Source organism: Apus apus, chromosome 25 (genome assembly GCF_020740795.1).
Source record: "Apus apus isolate bApuApu2 chromosome 25, bApuApu2.pri.cur, whole genome shotgun sequence".
Lineage (NCBI taxonomy): Eukaryota > Metazoa > Chordata > Aves > Apodiformes > Apodidae > Apus > Apus apus.
The window spans coordinates 3289730-3310859 of NC_067306.1; the positions used below are offsets into that span (position 1 = coordinate 3289730).

The window sequence follows — 21130 nt, forward strand, 5'->3', positions numbered from 1 at the left end:
GCTCCCTGTCAGTGATCAGTATTTACTCACTCCAGTCTCAGGAGGCTCCTGGGAGCTGAGAGGGGGGTGAGGAATTTCAATCATCCCATCGAACAGCAGAGGGATGTGTTAAAAAGAAGGGGAGAAACCCAAGGATGAGCCACAGGCAGGGCCAGATCCCAGTGGCAGGGAGCTGAGATCTGGGAAGTGAGGGAGCAGGTGGCAGCTTCAGATTATGGAGCTATTTCTTGGGGGGGAGGGTTTGGAAACTTCAAATCTTTTCGTGGTGCAGAATGATCAAACAAGTGTGATAACGAAAGGGAAACTCAAGAGTCCCTCCTAAACCCCCTGCCACATCTGCCCTGGAAAATCCTTGTTTTAATCCTAAATATGCAGAGCTCAAAGCAGAGCAATGAGGCTTCTGCCTGGACCTAATCAGAGAACTCAAGGGGAAGATCTTAAAAAAAATTCTGATGGATTAGAGCTAGTTAGGGAGGGTCCTAAATAATCAAGTTGCTGTCTTAACTGGAAACAGTACCCATGCAAGTCAGATCATAAGACTGTTGCTGAGTTCCCTTTCCAGCTCTACCAAATGTCTCCATGAAAGGCTGGGATGAGCACAACGTCCTGGGCTGGATCCTTCCCACCTGTCAAAGAGAGAAAAATCTCTTCCCTGGGAGGCTTTGAAGCTAAAACAGGGACTGCAAAACAGTTTGAGGTGAAAGATACTGAGAAAAAAGACACACGAAGACTTTTCTCCACTACATCCCTAACTGGTGGTGAAAGGAATGGAGTCCAATCTCCACCCAAAATGCCAGATGATCCAAAGGAAGAAGAAGAGAAAAAAAAGCCTGTGCCAGGTATTTTTGTCCCAGTAATAAAACATTTACTAGAGCAAGCAGAAAGTAAATGCACAGCTGATAAAGAAAACATCACAACGTCACAAAAACCTGACAAGCTCTGATACTTCTTTCAGTAGAAACAAGACAGAGGTGGGTGCTGACATGTTCCAACAGAAGATTCCTTCCTTACCTTTATGGCCCAAAAAAAACCCAAACAACCCAAAGAAGTTAAAAAAAAAAGAGATAATAACACATGACGAGTTAAAAATGGTCAAGCAAGATTTTACAGTTTTAACTACACGTGTCCAATATGGGGTGATATTTGAGCTGTTCCACTTCATCAATCACTTTTTTCCCAGGTTCTCCCTAAAAGGCTTCTGAGCAGCAGGCCCCTGAACTTCTGAGTGAAGCCACTGCCTGTGGCAACACTTCCCAAGGGGCACCAGCCTCTGACTTTTGTGGCATCTTGATATTTGTTTCCCTTTTTTGTGTTAATTTGAAGAAAGCACTCGGCCCTCTCATAACAGAGGGTCTATAGGCACAGCAGAGAGACAAGTTTGCTCTGCAGGGTTCCACCAAAATGAAGGTTATTAGGAAAGAAGAAGGTTTTTGACAGGAAAAAAATGCCTGGGCAATGGGATTGGGATTGAGGTACTGACCACAGAGAAGCCAGGGAGTCCATCCTACACTACATGGGAATTTGTGGTGAGCTGGGCTGGAGAAGGATCCCTTGGACAGCTTCATAAACAGGTAAAAAATTAAAAAAAAAACACCCAAAAAACAGAAAGGAAAATCAATTTGCTCCATCCCACCTTCAGCAACACAAACTTGATACATTCTCAGCTGATGGGGTGAGATGTAAGGGGCAACCTGGAGGCCAAGTTATTTGGGGATAAGAGAATATGTAAAAAGAAGAGACTGGGGAAGAACTTGTCATACTGAACAAACTGCTGAAGGGTTAATGTTGAACAGGTGGGTCCTGAGCATCTCTAGATGGGCTGTTCTCTTTCAGTGTGAACGCTGGTTAAGAAATGACTACTTTAGACTTCTAGGGACAACAGTTTCTTCATGTTCTAAGGACATGAAACAGCTTCTTTCTGGTCAAGAAGATCTGTTTAAATCCAGCAAGAGAGTCACTTGAGCACTGAATGTTTCAAAGCAGAACCCAGGGAGCTTCATCAAAATGGTTTCTCTTTGCCTAAGCATGGTGTGTGCACATCACTAGAGTGACTCTGTCCACAGCTGCACCAGCCCAGACTTGCACGGGTAGTTTGCATGGTTTCCTTCTCCTCCTCCATCTGCTCAACGACCAGTGACCAAAACCCCCCCCCCCAAGAAATCCTCTGGAAAAAGCCAACACTACCTGCAGAGATTCCAGGCTGTGAAAACACCAGCTTTTAACTGTCCCACCGGCTCTTCTTACGTTTTGGGGGCTCTGGGACAGCAAACCCATCTGTCTTGTTGTCTCGGCTGGTGGGATCCTTCCTGTTCTCCCCGTTCCTGCTCTCGTTGTTGCTCCTCCCATCGCTGCTGTTCCTGCTGTCGCCGTTGTTGCGGCTGCCACCGCCCCCCTCGGTGAAGTGCCGGCTGTCGCCCTGCCGGTGGCTGTCGCCCTGCCGGTGGCTGTCGCCGTGCCTGCCCTCCCCGTGCCGGTGGGCGTCACCGTGGCGACCACCTCCTTCCCCGTGGCGTTGCTGCACCTCGTTGTAGCGACCACGGGGGGGTTCGTTGTGGCGACCGGTCCGGTTGTCGGGGTAGCGCTCCCTGACAGCACCAGCGCCGCCGCCGCCAGCGCCTTCCCGACTGTTGGTGCTGGCGTTCGTGCTGTTGAAGCCCTGGATCCCGGCACTGGGAAAGGTGGGAACGCTACTCAAGCTCCCCGAGCTGGTGAATCCCGGGACGCCCTTGGCTGCGGCGGGGCCGTCGGGACCGGTCACGTTTTGCTGGGCTGAACTGGTGGGCACTGAGTTCAAGCTCCCGGCGCTGGTCCAGCCGCTGGCACCAGCAGCAGAGCTCCCAGTCTTTTGGTTATTTAAGCTTGCAGCAACGAAGTGGCTCTTATACTGAGACTGCCAGAAAGAGAGAGAGAGGAAAAATAACAAGACAATGTTTGCCTCCACGCTGCGGCACCCAACGTGCAACAGCCAACACACAAACCTGGCTGGGATTCTGGGGAGCTTCCCAGGAAAAGGAGTTGCTCTAAAAAGTCAGTCTTGGAGTGATTACATTGCCCCATCCCTGGCAGTGTTGAAGGGCAGGTTGGATGGGGCTTGGAGCAACCTGGGCTGGTGGGAGGTGTCCCTGCCCATGCACAGGGGTTGGAACTGGATGAGCTTTAAGGTCCCTTCCAGCCCAAACCATTCCATGATTTCTGATGTGCTTAAGAGCACAGAATTAGGAACAGACACCTGCTACCAGAGCACAGAAACAAGGGCACTCCTATACTGTGGGGTTAATTTTTACACTGAAGAGAAAGGGTTTCTCTGTCCCCTGTTTGTTTTGATTGCAATGACCCGACTGCTGCTCAGCAACCTCAACAGCATCCAGCCAAGGAGCAGAATCCAGACAGGAAAGAGAACAAAGAAGCAGCAGAAAATAAAATTAAGTTTGCCAAACTCAGTTTGTGGAACTATGTCCTGTCCAGCCTGCATACTGATTCTTTCAATTTGGACTGCAAAGCTGAGCTTGTGCTCCAAGTGGAGAAGACACGGCCCCAACTACCAAACTCAACTTCCCTCAAACCAACAAGGTTTCTGTATTTTCAGTGGAGAAGAACAAAACAGTTGTCTTGAACTATCAGCAGTGAATTTTTGCTGTTATGTCCTTTGCTCTGGAGTTAGAACTTGTACTCCCAGTGATCAAACCAACCTGAAAAGCTGCTTTCATTGCTGTCAGTCTGTCTCCCATGGCCCCACTGGATGGCTTGTAAGCCTCATAGTTACTCATCACGTTGTTGTTGTTGCCACGGTCCTGAGCAAAAAGACAAAGGACAACTGGAGAGATTTATCCAGCCAAGACACTTCCAGTTCAACCATTTGCTGAATCTACTCCAACCCTGCTCTCAGGAATTCCACCTGCTTATGACAAACTCCTGCAGAGCATGGAGCAGCACAAGAGTTTGTCCCATCACCTTGAGGATGGCAGGGAAGTAAAGATTCAGAAAGTCTTAGTGACTCACTCATCAACAGGGCAACCACACTTCCCAGCTCCTTCCAGTACAAGCAAAACTAAGGGCAATCAAGTGGAGATTTTTGCAGGGTTCACAGCCAAGACAAAGTGAACAAGGCTTCAAGAGGCTGAGCATGCTGCTTTTTCAACATCTCTACAGTTAAACTCTGTCCCCACACACTGGCAATGAGCTGTTTTCATACCATGGGTCTTAGTAAGTGACTCCAGTGCTGCAAGATTTTTTTGCTGCCAAGAATCAGCCCAGAAATGGCTTTTCAGGGAATTTTTTTAGCATTTATTTTGCCCTGGCAGTCTATTTCAGGAAGAATCTCAAAACCTTCTAGACCTAAAGAAGGCAGATCTTGCTAACAGGGTAACAGCACAGGACAGTTTCACTTGAGATATTTTTGAGATCAACTCTTAGATATTCTGAGCTATGAAAACCTTGGGAAGCAGAGGATACGCTCCAGGACTAAGACTTTCTTTTTTTTTAATCAAAAAGGAGTCAATAATAAAGTTTAAAAAATCTGTAAACAATTTCTTCAGCATCTCTACTTACAGAGTTTTCTGACCCCAGGCCAGGACGCTCACGGTACCCTAAACCACCACCACCAATATTCAACTTCTTGCCTTTTCCTCCTTTGAAACGGGATTTCCGGAACCAGGGGTTCTGTGCAGGAGAAGGACAAATGCTTCTGAACACAGGGAATAAAAAAAGCTTCAAAAACACATATAACAAGGCTCAGAAAAGGACGACTTTGAGCATTTCAAAAGAAAACCACTGCAGTGCTTCGAAACTGAACTGTAGATTCTGTCACGTGGGGCTGAAGCTTTTTGTGACAGCTGCTTTTTTACAAAACACCTGTTTGTTGTTTTTTTTTGCCTTGAACTTTCATCCATGTTAAAGTTTTTGGGGGTTTGCATTCCCATAAAGCCAGGAGTAAATGCAATCTCTAAAGCCATTCACCTGGGAGTTCTGCACTTGCTCATACTTGCGTTTTAGTGCTTTAGCCCATTGCATGGCCAAGGAGAAAGGAGGTTCTGTCAGCAAAGCTCCCTGCAACAAGGACAGTCTGACCAGATCTCCTCAAGGATTCCTTCACAGGCCATTGAAAACACTAGAAAGCCCACTTAAAACCACCACAGGTGGCCAAGAGGTCACTGTGAACACATGATGGAGCCAGAAACCAATCTCTTGAGCTCCTGATGTGTGAATCACGGAAGGAATTTTCCTCTACGCGAGGAGTTTGCTCGTTCATACCTGCATTGCTAGATCCAGCAGCTCTTTGGAAACGTGTTGATTAGCACCTTCCAGATTTCTGACAAGATCACCAGCAAAGTTGCTGTCTTTGGGGGTCAGCAGAGTGTAGGCAACTCCCTTCTCCCCAGCTCTGCCCGTCCGACCGATCCGGTGGGTGTGCGTGTCGATGTCCCGAGCCACGTCGTAATTAATCACAGTCTTAATGGAGGGAATATCCAACCCACGAGCTGTGAAGAACAATACAGAGCTGAGTGTGATTATCCTGAATGAATTCCAAGCAATCCCATTCATACCAGCATATCACTTCACTCTGCTCCAGCATATGGAAGGAGTTGCCACAGGAACACACCCCAGGTTCCCTTCATAGGCCAAACTCCTTGTTAAATAAAAGTGTAGAAATATCTTCTCCAAGGGTAGCCAAAATTACACAAATCCCCCAAGTTCACAGGATTGGAGACGGAAGAGATCTCTTTTAATGATTGTTATCCCAAGGAAGAGAGAGGGCTTTATTAAAGGACACTGAAATTCACCCTTTGTTCAGTGAAACATCTGGGTACAAAAGCTGTTCTAGAGGCTTCAAGTGTGTCCATTTCATTGAAATGAACATGATGTGTCAGCTGATGAATTAATAGCACTTCCTTAAGAATCAGCTCAGTTCCTGTCTGCGTACTACAAAACATCTGTCAGATTGTAATTTAAACATAACCCCCCTTGCTAACACTCTGTTCTTCTGAAAAAGCCTCTGGAACACCCTCTGCAGGGTGGGTGTCAAGAAGAGGGAGCCAGGACCACTCTTCAGTGCTGCCCTGTGGTAGGACAAGGGGCAATGGATGCAAACTGGAACACAGGAAGTTCCACCTCAACATGAGCAAAAATTTCTTTACTGTGAAGGTAACAGAGCCCTGTGACAGGCTGCCCAGAGAGTCTGCAGAGTCTCCTTCTCTGGAGACTTTCAAGACCTGTCTGGATGTGTTCCTGTGTGACCTGCACTAGGTGTTCCTGCTCTGGCAGGGGAGTTGGTCTCCATCATCTCTAGAGGTGCCTTCCAACCCCACCATTCTATGATTCTATGATCACAGTGCCCAGCAGGTGCAGATGCCAACCTTGCTGCTTTCTGCTGCCAGCATGAGCTGCTGTTCCTTAGCACATCACATACCTGCCACATCAGTAGCCACCAGGATCGGGATCCCCTTTTTCTTAAATTCTGAAATGACTTTATTCCTCTCACTCTGGTCCATGTCCCCATGAAGCAGCCCCAGGTTGTGGTCCTCCTGCTTGAGGTTATTGGCCAGCTCTTCTGCATTTGCCTTCTTGGTGACAAAGAGGAGAACACTCCCAGAAGAGGTGAACTCCACGAGGCGCCGAGTCAACCAGTTCCACTTGCTGGGGCCAGAGGGGAAAATCTCCACAATTTGAGTAACATCCTCATTTGCCTGAGGAGAGAAATCAGACAAGCACTAAGGTGGGGCAGGAAGGGCAGCATGGCCAGGAAGGGCAGCTGGCAGAATAAGAAGAGGAGTTTAAACTAGGGGTGAAGTAACTAGTGGGGAAGCAGGGGACTAAAATTCCCCTCTGGAAGAGGTTTCAGCTCTGCCCTTGTCTTAACTGGTGACCAGTTTATCCTCACAGTGCAGAGATGAAATGAGCTACTCCTTGATAAACCTGAGAGAGGCAAAGTGCAGATTTTGACAGGCTGCCCCATCCCTGGCAGTGCTGAAGGGCAGGTTGGATGGGGCTTGGAGCAACCTGGGCTGGTGGGAGGTGTCCCTGCCCATGCAGGAGGTTGGATCCTGATGATCTTTAAGGTCCCTTCCAGCCCAAACCATTCCATGTTCCTAAGATAACAGAGTAATAATTTAAAGAGCAGAAACTCTGGGATTGAACTAAGAAAGGTGCATCTTTTCTTAAGCAATGTTTAGGAAAAATATCTTCCCAGAAAGAAGAGGCTTCAGGTAGCCATTTATTTTTTTGTTATAAAGGGATACCTGCCATTCTTGATTGAAAAAAATAAAAAAATGCAGAGAAGTGGTTAAAAGAAGAATGTTCTGAGGGTATCTTGTGAAATTTCTCAAGAGTTTTCATCTATTATAAGCAAAGTATCTGCCCACTCCATCAACTTATCACCAAATCTTTAGTCTAATAGTTCAGCTGCTACTGCCAAGCAGAGATAGAATGAACATTCCCACACAGACCAGCTGAAAGACTTTACAGCCTAAGTTTCAAACCCTCCATTGCAAAAGCTGGAATTTATTTATAGTTTTGAGACAAAAGGATATACCCACTGATCTGGCCTAATTACAAAAAATAAATCACTGCATTAATGTGATTTCAATCCTTTATGAACCCTCCCGTTAGTACACGAATTTCTGCTGGCAGAAAGAAAGCTCAATAAAACTAAAAACCAAACATAAACCTTCCTATTTTTTGTTAAGCACAAATTACTTACTCTTAAATATAAATTGCAGAATCATGGCATGGTTTAGGTTGGAAAGGACCTTAAAGATTATCCAGTTTCCAACCGCCCCTGCATGGGCAGGGACACCTCCCACCAGCCCAGGCTGCTCCAAGCCCCATCCAACCTGCCCTTCAACACTGCCAGGGATGGGGCAGCCACAGCTTCCCTGGGCAACCTGGGCCAGGCTCTCACCACCCTCACACTCAAGAATTTCCTCCTCATGTCCAACCTCAGTCTCCCTCTTCCAGTTTTAATTCATTCCCCCTCATCCCATCCCTCCCTGCCCTTGTCCCAAGTCCCTCCCCAGCTTTCCTGGAGCCCCTTCAGGCACTGGAAGCTGCTCTAAGGTCTCCCTGGAGCCTTCTCTTCTCCAGGCTCAACACCCCAAATCTCCCAGCCTGTCTCCAGAGCAGAACTGCTCCAGCCCTTGGATCATCTCCGTGGCCTCCTCTGGACTTTCTCCAGGAGCTCCATGTCCTTTTTCTGTTGGGGGCTCCAGAACTGGACACAGTTCTCCAGGTGGGGTCTCATAAGAGCCAAGGGGGACAATCGCCTCTGTGGCCCAACTGGCCACACTGCTTTTGGTGCAGCCCAGGACACGGTTGATGACTACTTAGTTGGACCTAAATTTCAAGCAACAGAAACAGGATGGTTCTCTTCTCCAACTGCCTCAGAAACCAGGTGGATTTACCTCTCCAATGTCTCCCTGCACAACTCGAATGGGGTCGATCAGAATATCTCGAGCCAGTTTCTCAATCTTCTTGCGGAAAGTGGCGCTGAACAGGAGGGCTGGAAGGAAAACAGCTGCTCAGCTCCTTGAAAAAACACCTTTTCTTTAAACACTGCACAGATCTGGTGAACAAGGACCTGCACAACTGTACCAGATGTCAGTGAACAAGGTATGGATCTAAGTGGCCCTGCTGGGAATGTTCTTTCATGGCAGCTTAGGAGACAGGATCTCAGAGCGTATTAATGTCAGTTCAACTAATCAGCTGCTCCCTGAGTGAAGTCTGTGGAGGGATCACAGACTGATGAACAAGCAGGGATGTTGAACCACACTCAAGTGCTCCCTCCCAACTGCTCCCATTGAGAATGAACACTCCTGCAGAGGTCTCACTGTGTGGCTGCACCAGGACCAGGAAATCCAGTCTCTCTTCCCAGTTCTTAACTGGTTGCCCACCACAGCCTCCTTTGATGCCCAGTTTAGTCTGAAACATGCTTAGACTTACTCTGTCTGTCAGGACGGACGTGGCTGGCAACTGATCTGACCTGATATTCTGGAAAGGAAAGGGAAAATGTTCTCATCAACATTGTACACTCTTTTATTATTGATTATTATTTAGCAGAAGAATTGAAAATGCAACTTCAGTGCCAAACAGAATGGATGAATGTCCCTCCCTCAGTACTGAATGTTATGCTGGGACTTCCAGGTGCTCTTTGCTGCACAATGGAAGTTCCTTTGCTGTACAAGGAAACTTCTGGAAGGTCCTTCAGCAAAAAATTCCATAAGCAAAGATCCTAGTGGAGTCTGTGCATACCCTGCACATCTGACAAGTGTCTACTTCCATCTATGGTATCATACTAATCAAATCTTTGCTATGTCCAAAGATTCTTGAGCCCATATTGAGAAATCATTCAGATGTCAATGTCCAAACCTCTTCCAATAAAGCAGGAAGTTCTTTTCAGCACCACTGGTTTGTACACACTGAACCAAAGCACAGCAGTGACTGGTCCAAAAGTTACTCAAAAACTTTAAGATAAAAATCAGGGGGCTTGGACTTCAACAACAACAACAGGACTTCACTGATCTCTTTATAGCAACAGTTATTAAGACCTTAAAACATGAATTCTGTCTATAATGTATTTCCTTAATGTATTATCAAGCATATGAAGCTACAGGGGTTATAAAGAATCCTACTAAGCTGGGAAGGGGACACCACAGCTTTCCAGAACAGTGACCCTTGTTCATTACATACCAAAACCCATATCAAACATTCTGTCAGCTTCATCAAACACAAGGTAAGTGACTCTTTGAAGGTTTGTAGCTTTCTTTTTCACATGATCAATTAAACGACCCTATTAAAAAAACAAACACAACCAAGTTTTAAAAGCATACTTTAAAATGTTAATATATATCATCTTAAAGCACTTTTTTTTATCCTCATCTACCACAGACCTAGAACAGAAAGTATTTCAAGGCTTCACTCTAGCAGTGTCATTATTCAAGTCACAGAAAGAGACTCCTGAAAGTCTGATCAACTGTACTTGACAAGCTGAATTTCAGAGCTGGATTTGCCAGGTTCAAAGTGCTGAGATCCTAGGATCACCTCATCTTCATTACAATCAAACTGTAACAGTGAACTGGACATTTTGTCTCCTAATATTTGACACAGGAGTTTTTCATGCTTTGTTTTTTTGCCTAGCACCCTATAAATAGCTTAAATATACCTAAATAATAGCCTAATATTAGCCTAATAGCCTAAATATAAATAGCCTTAAATATACCTAGCACACTATAAATAGCCACCCAAAAACTCCCTCCAGCCATTGGTTGCTCAGTTTTGTCCAGTTTTTGCAAGAAGCAAAGCCAGTTGGCAATGGTGCTCACTTCAATCACTGGGTTCAGCACCAAGACTCACTGATCCATTATTTCAGCCCTCTGGAATTGCTGCCACAGGCTCCACACTGATTCACAGGAGGATGGCACTGAAGTTCATGACATCCCGGGAATTTTCCTCATAAATTTAAGGCTCAGCAATCAGAAGCTGGTATTGCACTGACACTGACTTAAGCAAATCTTGCTTGCTACTTTGTCTTCTCCTGGAAATCAGAGCTAATCTCTCTCAGTTCCTCTTGGCACACAAATAATCCCAGCACATTTGCTCTCAGCACTTGATACGAAGAACCTCGAGTTCAGCGACCAGAGGACACATCCTGCATCACCAATGGGATTAAAACTCTGCCTCAGCTTCAATTAAGCAACAAAAGATGTTAGTGTGAGCATTCAGGTACTTACTGGTGTGCAGACAACTATCTCTGCCCCCTCCTGGAGGGCTTTGGCTTGTTCCCACATGCTGCCTCCTCCATACACAGCCACGGAGCGCAGGTTGTACGCCTTCCCGAAGCGCTTGCACTCAGAATGGATCTGGGAATTGAGAGGAATGCACATCACAGGTCATGTTAGACAGGTCTAAAGAAAATGGATCTACCTTAGAAACGTAGCCCAGCTCCTGAAATCCACTTTTCAGCTAATAACAGTGAAATTATTCAGGAATTCTCAGGGCTGAATGCTTAAATACTTGTAGATCGTTTCCTATCATATCACGGAATCATGGAATGGTTTGGGTTGGAAAGGACCTGAGATCACCCAATTCCAACCCCCTGCATGGGCAGGGACACCTCCCACCAGCCCAGGCTGCTCCAAGCCCCATCCAACCTGCCCTTCAACACTGCCAGGGATGGGGCAGCCACAGCTTCCCTGGGCAACCTGGGCCAGGGTCTCCCCACCCTCACAGCAAAGAATTTCCTCCTCATGTCTCATCTAAATCTCCCCTCTTCCAGTTTTCATCCATTCCCCCATATCCCATCCCTCTCTGCCCTTGTCCCAAGTCCCTCCCCAGCTTATGAGAAACCTATTCAGTCATCCAGCCACCATTTGCACTGTAGCCACATCATCCTTAATACTTTGAAACAACATGGGAGCTCTGGGCCAAAAATTCCCACTTCAGGTTTGTCGTGATCCCCCAGCAGAGGAGTGATGAGCTCCCACCACAGGCTGCTCAGGCACAGAGGGGATTTATCTCAAATAGTTTCCTGGGCTTCTCTGATCATTTCTGCCCCAAATGTTGTCTTTTCTCAGCACACTGCAGGGCACACCTACCTGTTGGCAAAGCTCTCTGGTGGGACACACAATCACTGCAATGGGACCATCTCCTGGTTCCAGCTCCTTTTGATCCATGATGTGAATCAGCATCGGCCAGATGAAGGCTGCTGTTTTCCCACTTCCAGTCTTAGCTATCCCAATCATATCTCTGCCACTCAGAGCAACTGGAACGCCCTAAAAAGGAGATTCCAAACCCATATGATGCCTACCTGAGCATATTCTTGTGTTAGATATTCCATGACAACTCAGCAAGGGGACTCACAGCAACACACGTTGGTGCTTACACAGTTTCATGGCCAAGTTCAGATCTGAACTGGTTTGTTCCAAGGACTGGAAGCAATTATCATGCTGTAACTGTTGGTTCCCATATAAAATCAATGTCTGGGCACAGTGCAACATCCCAAGAATATAATGACATGTCCAGGAATGCATATTGTCCAGCTGTAAGGACACTAAAAAGGTTTCCTCTGAGCCTGCTCTTCCTGTAACCACCCTGAGTGCTGAAGTTCATCTCTTCAGCTGCCACAAGGACTCCTCAACCACAGGGTTTCACAAACAGGATGGACAAAGGTCCTAACACACATCCCTTGTTAGACTTAAAGCAGCTGAAGTGGTTAGAATCACATTAATGATAACCTTAATTACATATGGTAATCAATCCCCACATGCAGGAGAAGCCCTTTCACATGCACAGCTCTCCAGGAATGACCAAACAAATGGTTCAGCTCAGTTAAAATGGAAATTTATTCTAATTGCCAGAAGACATTAAAAAAAAGCCTTGCTGAACACCTCTTCTAGTTATGAGACATTCAAACCTAAGCTGTTTAAAGGAACAAGGTCCTTGGACTCAGCTACTGCTGTGGTTATTTGTAACACAATTTCTAGAAGAAATAGAAACAAATCTTTCATTTCTATAAGAAAGAAATGCCACTTGCATGTTCTTTGTCTCACCAAGAGACAAATGAAGAATATGGATATATTTACAGTGGTCATTAACACCAAACAAGAGGGTAAACTCAGAGGTAAAAAATATCAAAGTGGTTTTCCTGGAAAAGTACAAATTATTCTCCTCCCTGAGAGCTCCATGTAGGAAACTAGAAATGTCTACATACCACATGGATTAGGGACCTTAGCATGTCCTACTGGATGTTGAGAGAAATAACAACACTCACCTGACACTGTATAGGAGTGGGTTGGGTATACTCAGATTTCCTGATCTGATGCATAAGTTGCTCATCAAACCCAAAATGAGCAAAACTGCTGCCAGGCCTTGGAGGAGCAGCACCAGAGACCTTAGAAACAGAAACATATCTTTGTTCATGAACAGTAAGAGAAGAAAAAGGAACAATCTGTACAAAAATGGGGGGGGGAGGGAAGTGTCTCTCCCCCCCCTGAAAATAGCTTTTTGATTTTTTGAATAGTTGTCAGTTTAACTAGGTGCTAATTCCAGGTGTGTTGTGTAAATGGGACTTCCAGGGATAAAAATGTAGATAAATTATCAATCAACATCATCTACCAAACATCATATCTACCTCTTTGTATAATTGGTCTCCTTCTTCACCCAAGAATTCCCTTCCTGGAAAGGCACCACACTAACATGTCAAAAATGGCCAAGAACTAATTCTTGCATATAATTCCAGTTACAATTCCCAGTTTTTTACTCCAAGTGCAACCATGCAACTGACAACCCTGCCCACTTTGACAAGTCCAGAGAAGACTTTCAAGAACTGCTGAGGAAAGCCAAGCTCCCCTATATCCAAGTCACCTAAGGTATTCAAAAGTTGGAATTTCCTGGGAAAATCTTCCTTTAAAACTACTAAGGCAGCCCAAAAACCTGTGAGGAAGCTCCCAGGACAGTTTGTGACCATCTTACCCGGAGATTGAGCTTGTGACGTAACTCCACGACTTGCTGTGGGGTGAGGCTGGTGATCTCCTCATGCTCATCATAGAAGTTCTTCTCAAATGGTGGATATTCAATCTGCAGGGGTAATGACTGCAGTTAGTCCAGGAGTCAAGATTCTCTGTACACTTAAGTTTCTGGAGGGAAAAGGTCATTTTGAGATAAAATGCTTAATCATCTGCAAGAATCTTTAGTTTCATATGGAGTGATTTGAAGGATCTTCAGTGGCACAGAACTGAAGTGTCACCTGCCAACACTGATGCACAGTGGAACTATCACAGAATTACAGACTGGCTTGAGTTGGAAGGGACCTTAAAGATCATCTACATCCAACCCCCCTGCATGGGCAGGGACACCTCCCACCAGCCCAGGCTGCTCCAAGCCCCATCCAACCTGCCCTTCAACACTGCCAGGGATGGGGCAGCCACAGCTTCCCTGGGCAACCTGGGCCAGGCTCTCACCACCCTCACAGCAAAGAATTTCCTCCTCATGTCTCACCTCAATCTCCCTCTTCCAGTTTTCATCCATTCCCCCTCATCCCATCCCTCCCTGCCCTTGTCCCAAGTCCCTCCCCAGCTTTCCTGGAGCCCCTTCAGGCACTGGAAGCTGCTCTAAGGTCTCCCTGGAGCCTTCTCTTCTCCAGGCTGAACATCCCAACTCTCCCAGCCTGTCTCCAGAGCAGAGCTGCTCCAGCCCTTGGATCATCTCTGTGGCCTCCTCTGGACTCTCTCCAGGAGCTCCACGTCCTTCTTATGTTGGGGGCTCCAGAACTGGACACAGTGCTGCAGGTGGGGTCTCACGAGAGCAGAGTAAAGAGGAACAATCCCCTCTCTATTTTGATCTACTTCTCAGCACCTGCTTTCGAGAAAGCCTCAGACCAAACAAACAGAATAAACCTCCTACCTCTGAATGGTCAATAGGTGGAAGAGGGTCAATGATTTTTTTGGAGGGTGCAATTGGATTCCCATCACTATCATACTCCAGGTTATCCTCTTCCTCTTCTTGGACCACACCAGCAGTGGGGTTTTCAGCCATGTAGCGAAAATAAGCTTCCTGCAGCAAAACAGAGCAATAAAATCACCTACAAGAGGATGCAAAAATATCACTGTAATTGTTGAAATGATGTACATGCTAGATGGCTGCTTGATTTCACACCATTGGGGGGAAAAGTTCACTAGAACTGTTTCTTCTACTAAATACCAAGTTATGTCCAGAAGAAGGACAAACACAAAAGAAGAAAACAACCATAAGTGTCAGTTAGATCACAAAATGCTTTTAAAAAACAAATTGCTTCTCTTACATGTCTGCTGAACAACTCCTTGTACCAAGACTGGTTATGCTTTAGCAACAGGAGAATCTATGAATCACACAAAGTACAAACACTGCAGGTTTTTAAGTAAAGAACACAGTTTACTAAGTGTTGGTTTACAATTCTTGAAACAGACAAGACAAAGAGAGTTTCTCCACTTCCCCTACCCAGACCCTAAGAAATTATTAACTGAGAGAGTCCATAGCAAAAGGGAAATAAACTATTTCAGAAGAGTCCCTTAACACCAGCCCGAGTTGTAAGTCACTGTCACCACTGCAAAGTGCCACCCTTCCAGCTCACCAACATGCAGGTGCCCTTCAGAATCCTGGCACACCAAGACACCCGCCTGGAGAAAACACCAGTCTAACTTGACTTTCAGGCAAATATTTAAGATCAGACACTTAAAGCAAGATTCAACTACAAAAAAAAATATACTGACTCCTCTGGCTTTCTCATTTGCATGGCCAACTGTCACCCAGTCCCAGGGACATGCACACAACACCCAGCAGGTTTAAGTCACCTCTGCTCAAACTTTGGCACAACTCATCAAATTAGAAGCAAAGGCCCAGAGGCCAAACAACCCTTCCATGCTCTGCATTACTGTAACTCAGGAATTACAACTTAGTAGTGAGGTACATTTTGAAATTAAGTCTTTCCTCTTGGCTTATTGTTTCTGTTACAGTGACACTAATCATCCTCAATCAGAACTGGAGCTTCTCTGAAAAGAAAGAACAAAAAGCCTGACTCTTGCCCCTAACAGACATACATTTTCACTGCAAGTACCTCCACAGTTTAACAGCCTCTCACTGGTGCTCCACGGTAGTTGATTCTAACTATGATGCTAACTTCAGATTGCTGAGACCCTCACCTACCAAAAAACCTGTACAAGAAGTTGAAATTGACTGAAAAAAAAATCTTCTTAGATTAAATTGTTTCCTAATGTTCTTTCTTTTTTAATGAAACACCTAGAAGGGCAGAGGTAGCAAGGCAACCACTACAGCTTCCTGCTGGGTTGTCCGGATACTGTGCGTGATACTGGAGTTGTTTGTACCTGGTAGTTACATATTTAGGGAGGGCAGGTAAAAAAACCCCCCAAACCCAACAAACAAATGAAAAAAAGAATAGAAAGACTGCATAGGAACTCACTTGGTCATCTTCCTCTTCAATGTCATCTCGAATACCCCTGGAAAAACAAGCGGAGAAAAAAAAACTTCCCTGCAAGTGTTCCACAAACTCAGCTCCATCATTTCATCTGCTTAGTGCTGAGCTCCAGATTTCGTGCAAGACACAACACTAACAGCTCAGAAACATTCCTAATCCCAACCCATGGAGTTTTCATATTAGGTACCAATCACAGGAGTGACCCTGCAAAGCCTTGTGTTTACTTCTATTAAGGAGATGGAAAGATTAGGACTCCGTCTTCCCGGTAGAAGCCACATCAAAGATCATCCTGGTCTAAGCTCTCGATGCTACAGAAGTCCCAGAACTGAAGAGGAACATGAGCCAGGAAGTGCAAATCCAGTTCAGAACTTCCCCAGGTGGTGCTTTGGATCCGGTGTTCTGTTTCAGGACCATGTATCATCTGATCAACCCCATGCAATGCAAGTGCTATCAACGTATCTGACACTTCTATCAACAATCAACAGCATCATCCTTTTTCTTTGGTCAAAAAGGGACAAGCTGCAAAAATGTCAACTATTCCTAAGCTCCAAATTTAGTATCCCAATTGTCATGTGCTACCTCACGTAGCAGCTTCCCAGGAAATGTCTTAAAACCTAGCACAGGTTTGGAAGAATCTCCAGCACTGAGTTATTTTTGCTCACATCAATGGGATTTTAAGGCTGATCTGGGAGGTGGTGACAGCAAAATGTGCTGCCCCAATTTGTGTGGCCTAGAAAGGCTTCTGGTGTGAGATAACTCTTGGTGTGGTTCCCTTAAACCACAAGATGCTGCCAAAGATTCTTCCCTCCTATTATGCAATTTTGGTTGCACAGAACTTTACCCATGGGGGACAGCTTAATGCTATTTATTTGGTATACATGATACTGTCTACAGAACAATCATCATCAAGAAAACGCATTGGGTTCCTCAGCACCATAAAAGACACAGGCAGGCATGGGAATTATCAAACAGAACTTACTTGACATTCTTCTTTTCTTTGTCTTTATCTTCAAGTCTTTTCATGTCTCGAGCAGCTTGATCCTAATGAGTCAGAAAATTATGGCATCAGAAAACCCAAGATGATAAAACATGGAAGGGACAACTGTTCCTACATAACTAGACCATCATGTCACAGAGACTACACTTTCTGGCCTGAACTTTTTCTTGTTCCATATCCTATTATGTTACATAAATTCTCCTCCTCCTACCTTTCAAATTTATAATCTGTAACTTCCCTGCAATGTTGTAGAAAAAAAAATCTATTCTCTGCATTCCTCCTGAAAACACTGTGACAGAATCCAGGTAAGAACAGAACTGTAGCTAAGGAACAACTCATGATAAATGCAAATAATTGTAATTCAGGCAGTAATAAATGCTGTGCTCAGAGACACAAAAAGCTCTTTGTTGCATTGCCTTGACGTGCTCAAAACAGTTCAATAGTTAAGCAACTGTAAATCAGATCCCTCCCCATCTAATTCACCTTGGAGTTCTAATCAACAAAGCATCAGAATCACAGAATCATTGGAGTTGGAAGGGACCTCTAGAGATCACCTAGTCCAACCCCCCTGCTAAAGCAGAATTGCCCAGAGCACATTGCCCAGGGCTGCATCCAGGGGGGTCTTGAACATCTCCAGAGAAGGGGACTCCACACCCTCCCTGGGCAGCCTGTCCCAGGGCTCTGTCACCCTCACAGTAAAAATGTTTTCCTCATATTCCAATGGAATTTCCCATGTTCCACCTTGTGCCTGTTGCCCCTTGTCCTGGGCACACATCCCTGGGCACTGCTGAGCAGAGTCTGGCTCCATCTTCCCTGCACCCACCCTGAGCTACTTCCAGGCATTGATAAGGTCTCCCCTCAGCCTTCTCTCCTCCAGGCTGAACAGTCCCAGCTCTCTCAGCCTTTCCTCATCAGGGAGATGCTCCAACCCCCCAGGCATCTTTGTTGTCCTCCCCTGGACTCTCACCAGCAGTTCCCTGTCTCACTTGAACTGGGGAGCCCAGAACTGGACCGAGTTCTCCAGATCTTCTGCCTCACTAGGGCAGAATAAAAAGGGAGGAGAACCTCCATCAAATTACTGGCCACACTCTTCCCAATGCATCCCAAAATCCCACTGCTCTTCTTGGCCACAAGGGCACAGTGCTGGCTCATTGTTAACTTATTGTCCACCAGGATTAAAAAGCCTGTTCCTCAGAGCTGCCCTCCAGCAGGTCAGCCCCAGCCTGCACTGATGCATGATGTTGTACCACCCCAGATGAAGAACCTTCCATTTGCTCTTGTTAGATCTCACTAAGTTCTCCCCTGTCCAACAAATCTAAGGGACATTCTAAACTGCAGCTGCCACAGCCATGAGTGACATTTGCTCCTCCTGAGTGGAGAAGAGTGTGACCACAGAAATAAACATGTCAGGAGCTGGGTCTTGCCTCCACTTCAGCCATGAAAGCCTCCAGGGGGTCGTCGTCACTGTCAGAGTCTGCTGACTTGGAGTGAAGCTGCTGGCGGGTGGGGGAATTCTCTGCAGGAATGTAGGGCAATTCCACATTGCTGGAATCTTCCTCTTCATCCTCAAAGTACCTGAGAGGAAACAAATAATAGTCAGCACATAGTCTACAGCTCTGTGCTGCCTTTCATGGCTTCTGAGTTAAGTTTCCCACACAAGGATGGATAATAAAAGCCAGTGTGTACACAGGAAAAGATGTTGAGATGTATTTATTGACCATTATTCACGTTTTAACCTAAAAGTGGTGGTAGAATCAAGGAATGTTTTGAATTGGAGGGGACCTTAAGGATCATCTAGATCCAACCCCCTGCATGGGCAGGGACACCTCCCACCAGCCCAGGCTGCTCCAAGCCCCATCCAACCTGCCCTTCAACACTGCCAGGGATGGGGCAGCCATAGCTTCCCTGGGCAACCTGGGCCAGGCTCTCACCACCCTCACAGCAAAAAATTTCCTCCTCATGTCTCACCTCAATCTCCCCTCTTCCAGTTTTAATCCATTCCCTCAAAATACCTGGTCCCAAGGAACACCAAAGCCTGCTGCAGATCAGGGCTGGGAGTTCCTGCATGGGATCAGCTCCATGTTTCCTGACACTATCCCCAGAGCTCCAGGGGTTGTTGCACCATAACGCAGCGTTCAGGGGTTAAACCTGGCACAGGCTTTTCTAAATAACCAAACCCCATCAATGTCACGGATCCTTGGGAACTTCAAAACACCAAAATGGAGATCAACACAAGCAATAACCCCACTTACGCATTCTCTTCATCAAAATTTGCTCGTTTTGACCCAATTTTGTAGAAAGAAGGCAGCTGAGGAGGTGCTGATTTTGCAAAGGCAGCAGAAGAACCAGCTGTTCCGAACGCGCTGTGGGACTGCTGAGACAGCTTGGGCTCCTCTTTCTTCCCAGGGGTGATAGCAAATCCCCCAAAACCGAAGCCTCTCTTAGTACCAGGTCCACCTTTATTCCAATTCATGATGTCCTCAATATATCTGGTAAAATCAGAACAGACACATTAATTCCCCTCTCTGCTTTAGGCAGCGATATCATCAGGAGTTTGCTGGAAAGTGGGTTATTTCAGTCATAGAATCATGGAATGGGTTGGGTTGGGAGGGACCTTAGAGCATCTAGATCCAAGCCCCTGCATGGGCAGGGACACCTCCCACCAGCCCAGGCTGCTCCAAGCCCCATCCAACCTGCCCTTCAACACTGCCAGGGATGGGGCAGCCACAGCTTCCCTGGGCAACCTGGGCCAGGCTCTCACCACCCTCACAGCAAAGAATTTCCTCTTCATGTCTCACCTCAATCTCCCTCTTCCAGTTTTAATCCCTTCCCCCTTGTCCTCTCACTCCCTGCCCCTCCCCAGAGAAAACTTGACTTTCTAAGTCAGATGAGAAGACTGAACTGATAAACTAAGATTAACACTTCCCAATCCAACTCATTTATTTCATCTGCAGGGTCAAGGAAGCTGTACTTCTAAGGCAGCCAAAGCCAGTTTGACACCCACTGCTTTCAAATGCACTATAATGAGATGGCCCAAAGGCTACAAGTCCTATTAAACAAACCCTCACGTGGAGCAAGAATCCTCCAATGAGATCACAATTCACTGGCAAGAGAAACAACTTCAAAATCATCTGAGAGTAAATCCTGCTCCCTGTGTGGAACATTCACCAGCTTGGGACTTGCTCAATAAATCACCAGGCTAGACCAGAGCTCTTGAAGAGACCCTGGAGAAAGCTCTGCTCTCCAGTTCCCCCTGGAAGCTGCTGAGGGTCCTGTTCCCCCATCTCCACGGACACACTTTGCAGCTCTCACACCTCCAGATGTGGGGCAGGTGAGAGATCAAAATGTACAGCAAAGGGGGATGGTGGAACTCTGCCCTGCTGCTGACAGCCCAGCAGGCAGCCTGCCGAGTTACCAAACCCCACTTTAAGGATTCTGCCTCCTCTTCTCGCCCTTTTTTTCCCCTTCACATCACCCTAGAAAATAAAAGAATCATTCTTCTGTTCTGCCAGGCAGCTGCCAAAGTAGGAAATTGGGTTTCCCTACACCCGGAGTGTGCAGGGAGGGGGTTCCTGCAGGACAGCGAGGAAACGGGAGGCCGTGAGCTGAGTGCCGGGGTCCGCCGAGGGGGCACCGGGAAGGCACCGACCCTCTCCGCAGCTTCCCGGGATCCGCGTCCCACCTGCTCCCGCCTCAGGCCGCTGCCGAACAGGGACCCCCCCCCCCGCCCTCCCCAGAGCACAGCGGGGAAAGGAGACCGAGGAGCCAGCACCGGGCGGATGCGCCGCAGGGAGCCGCGGTTACCCCCTGGCCGCGACGCGCTCTCCCGCCGCCCCGGGCCCCGCGCGGGGCCGGTGACGAGGCCCCTCACAGCCCTTCCCGCCCGCGGGGCCCGGGCCCGGGGGCGGGCCCTTTGTGCGGGCAAGGCCCAGGCTGCCCCAGCCCGCGCGGGGCCGCGGCCGCGCCGGCTCCCGCCTCACGGGGCCCGCCGGGGGGGCTGCAGCTGCCGCCCGGGCCCCCCGGGCCCCTCACTCACCGCGGGCCCCGCAGCCGCCGCTTCCCCGGTTACCGGGCCGGGGGGGGGGGGGGGTGGAGACACGACGTCCCGACGCTCCAACGTGCGTCAACGTCACGTACGTACGCGACGCGCTGAGGTCAAGGCGAGCGCGGCGCAT

At 47.1% G+C, this 21130-nt stretch overlaps 1 protein-coding gene across 2 annotated transcripts; it reads right to left on the reverse strand.

Annotated features, from left to right (window-relative positions):
- Positions 1–842: 842 nt before the first annotated feature.
- On the reverse strand, positions 843–21068 carry DDX42 (DEAD-box helicase 42). Of its 2 annotated transcripts, XM_051640312.1 has the most exons (18): positions 20992–21068; positions 19208–19444; positions 18380–18530; positions 16938–16999; positions 15944–15980; positions 14392–14541; positions 13462–13566; positions 12761–12880; positions 11586–11762; positions 10722–10850; positions 9682–9781; positions 8935–8982; positions 8397–8494; positions 6407–6683; positions 5251–5477; positions 4549–4659; positions 3690–3791; positions 843–2890 (listed from the first exon to the last, which is right to left on the reverse strand). In XM_051640312.1, exons 2-18 carry the CDS (start codon positions 19426–19428, stop codon positions 2219–2221), a joined length of 2787 nt encoding a protein of 928 aa, XP_051496272.1. In that variant the 5' UTR covers positions 19429–19444; positions 20992–21068; the 3' UTR covers positions 843–2218. The 2 variants fall into 2 exon arrangements, with proteins under 2 accessions (XP_051496272.1, XP_051496273.1); XM_051640313.1 differs by lacking the exons at positions 18380–18530; positions 19208–19444; positions 20992–21068 and having other exon boundaries at positions 15944–16357; positions 16938–16979.
- Positions 21069–21130: the final 62 nt, after the last annotated feature.

What these genes read in the sequence shown, in the direction of transcription:
- DDX42 (XM_051640312.1), bottom strand. Translation starts at nt 19,428, where the DNA reads ATGAATTGGAATAAAGGTGGACCTGGTACTAAGAGAGGCTTCGGTTTT. An exon ending in GCCTGGGGTCAGAAAACTCT is followed by an intron (nt 3,792 to 4,548) that starts GTAAGTAGAGAT and finishes CTTTTTGCTCAG; the next exon opens with GACCGTGGCAACAACAACAA. An exon ending in CAATGAAAGCAGCTTTTCAG is followed by an intron (nt 2,891 to 3,689) that starts GTTGGTTTGATC and finishes TCTTTCTGGCAG; the next exon opens with TCTCAGTATAAGAGCCACTT.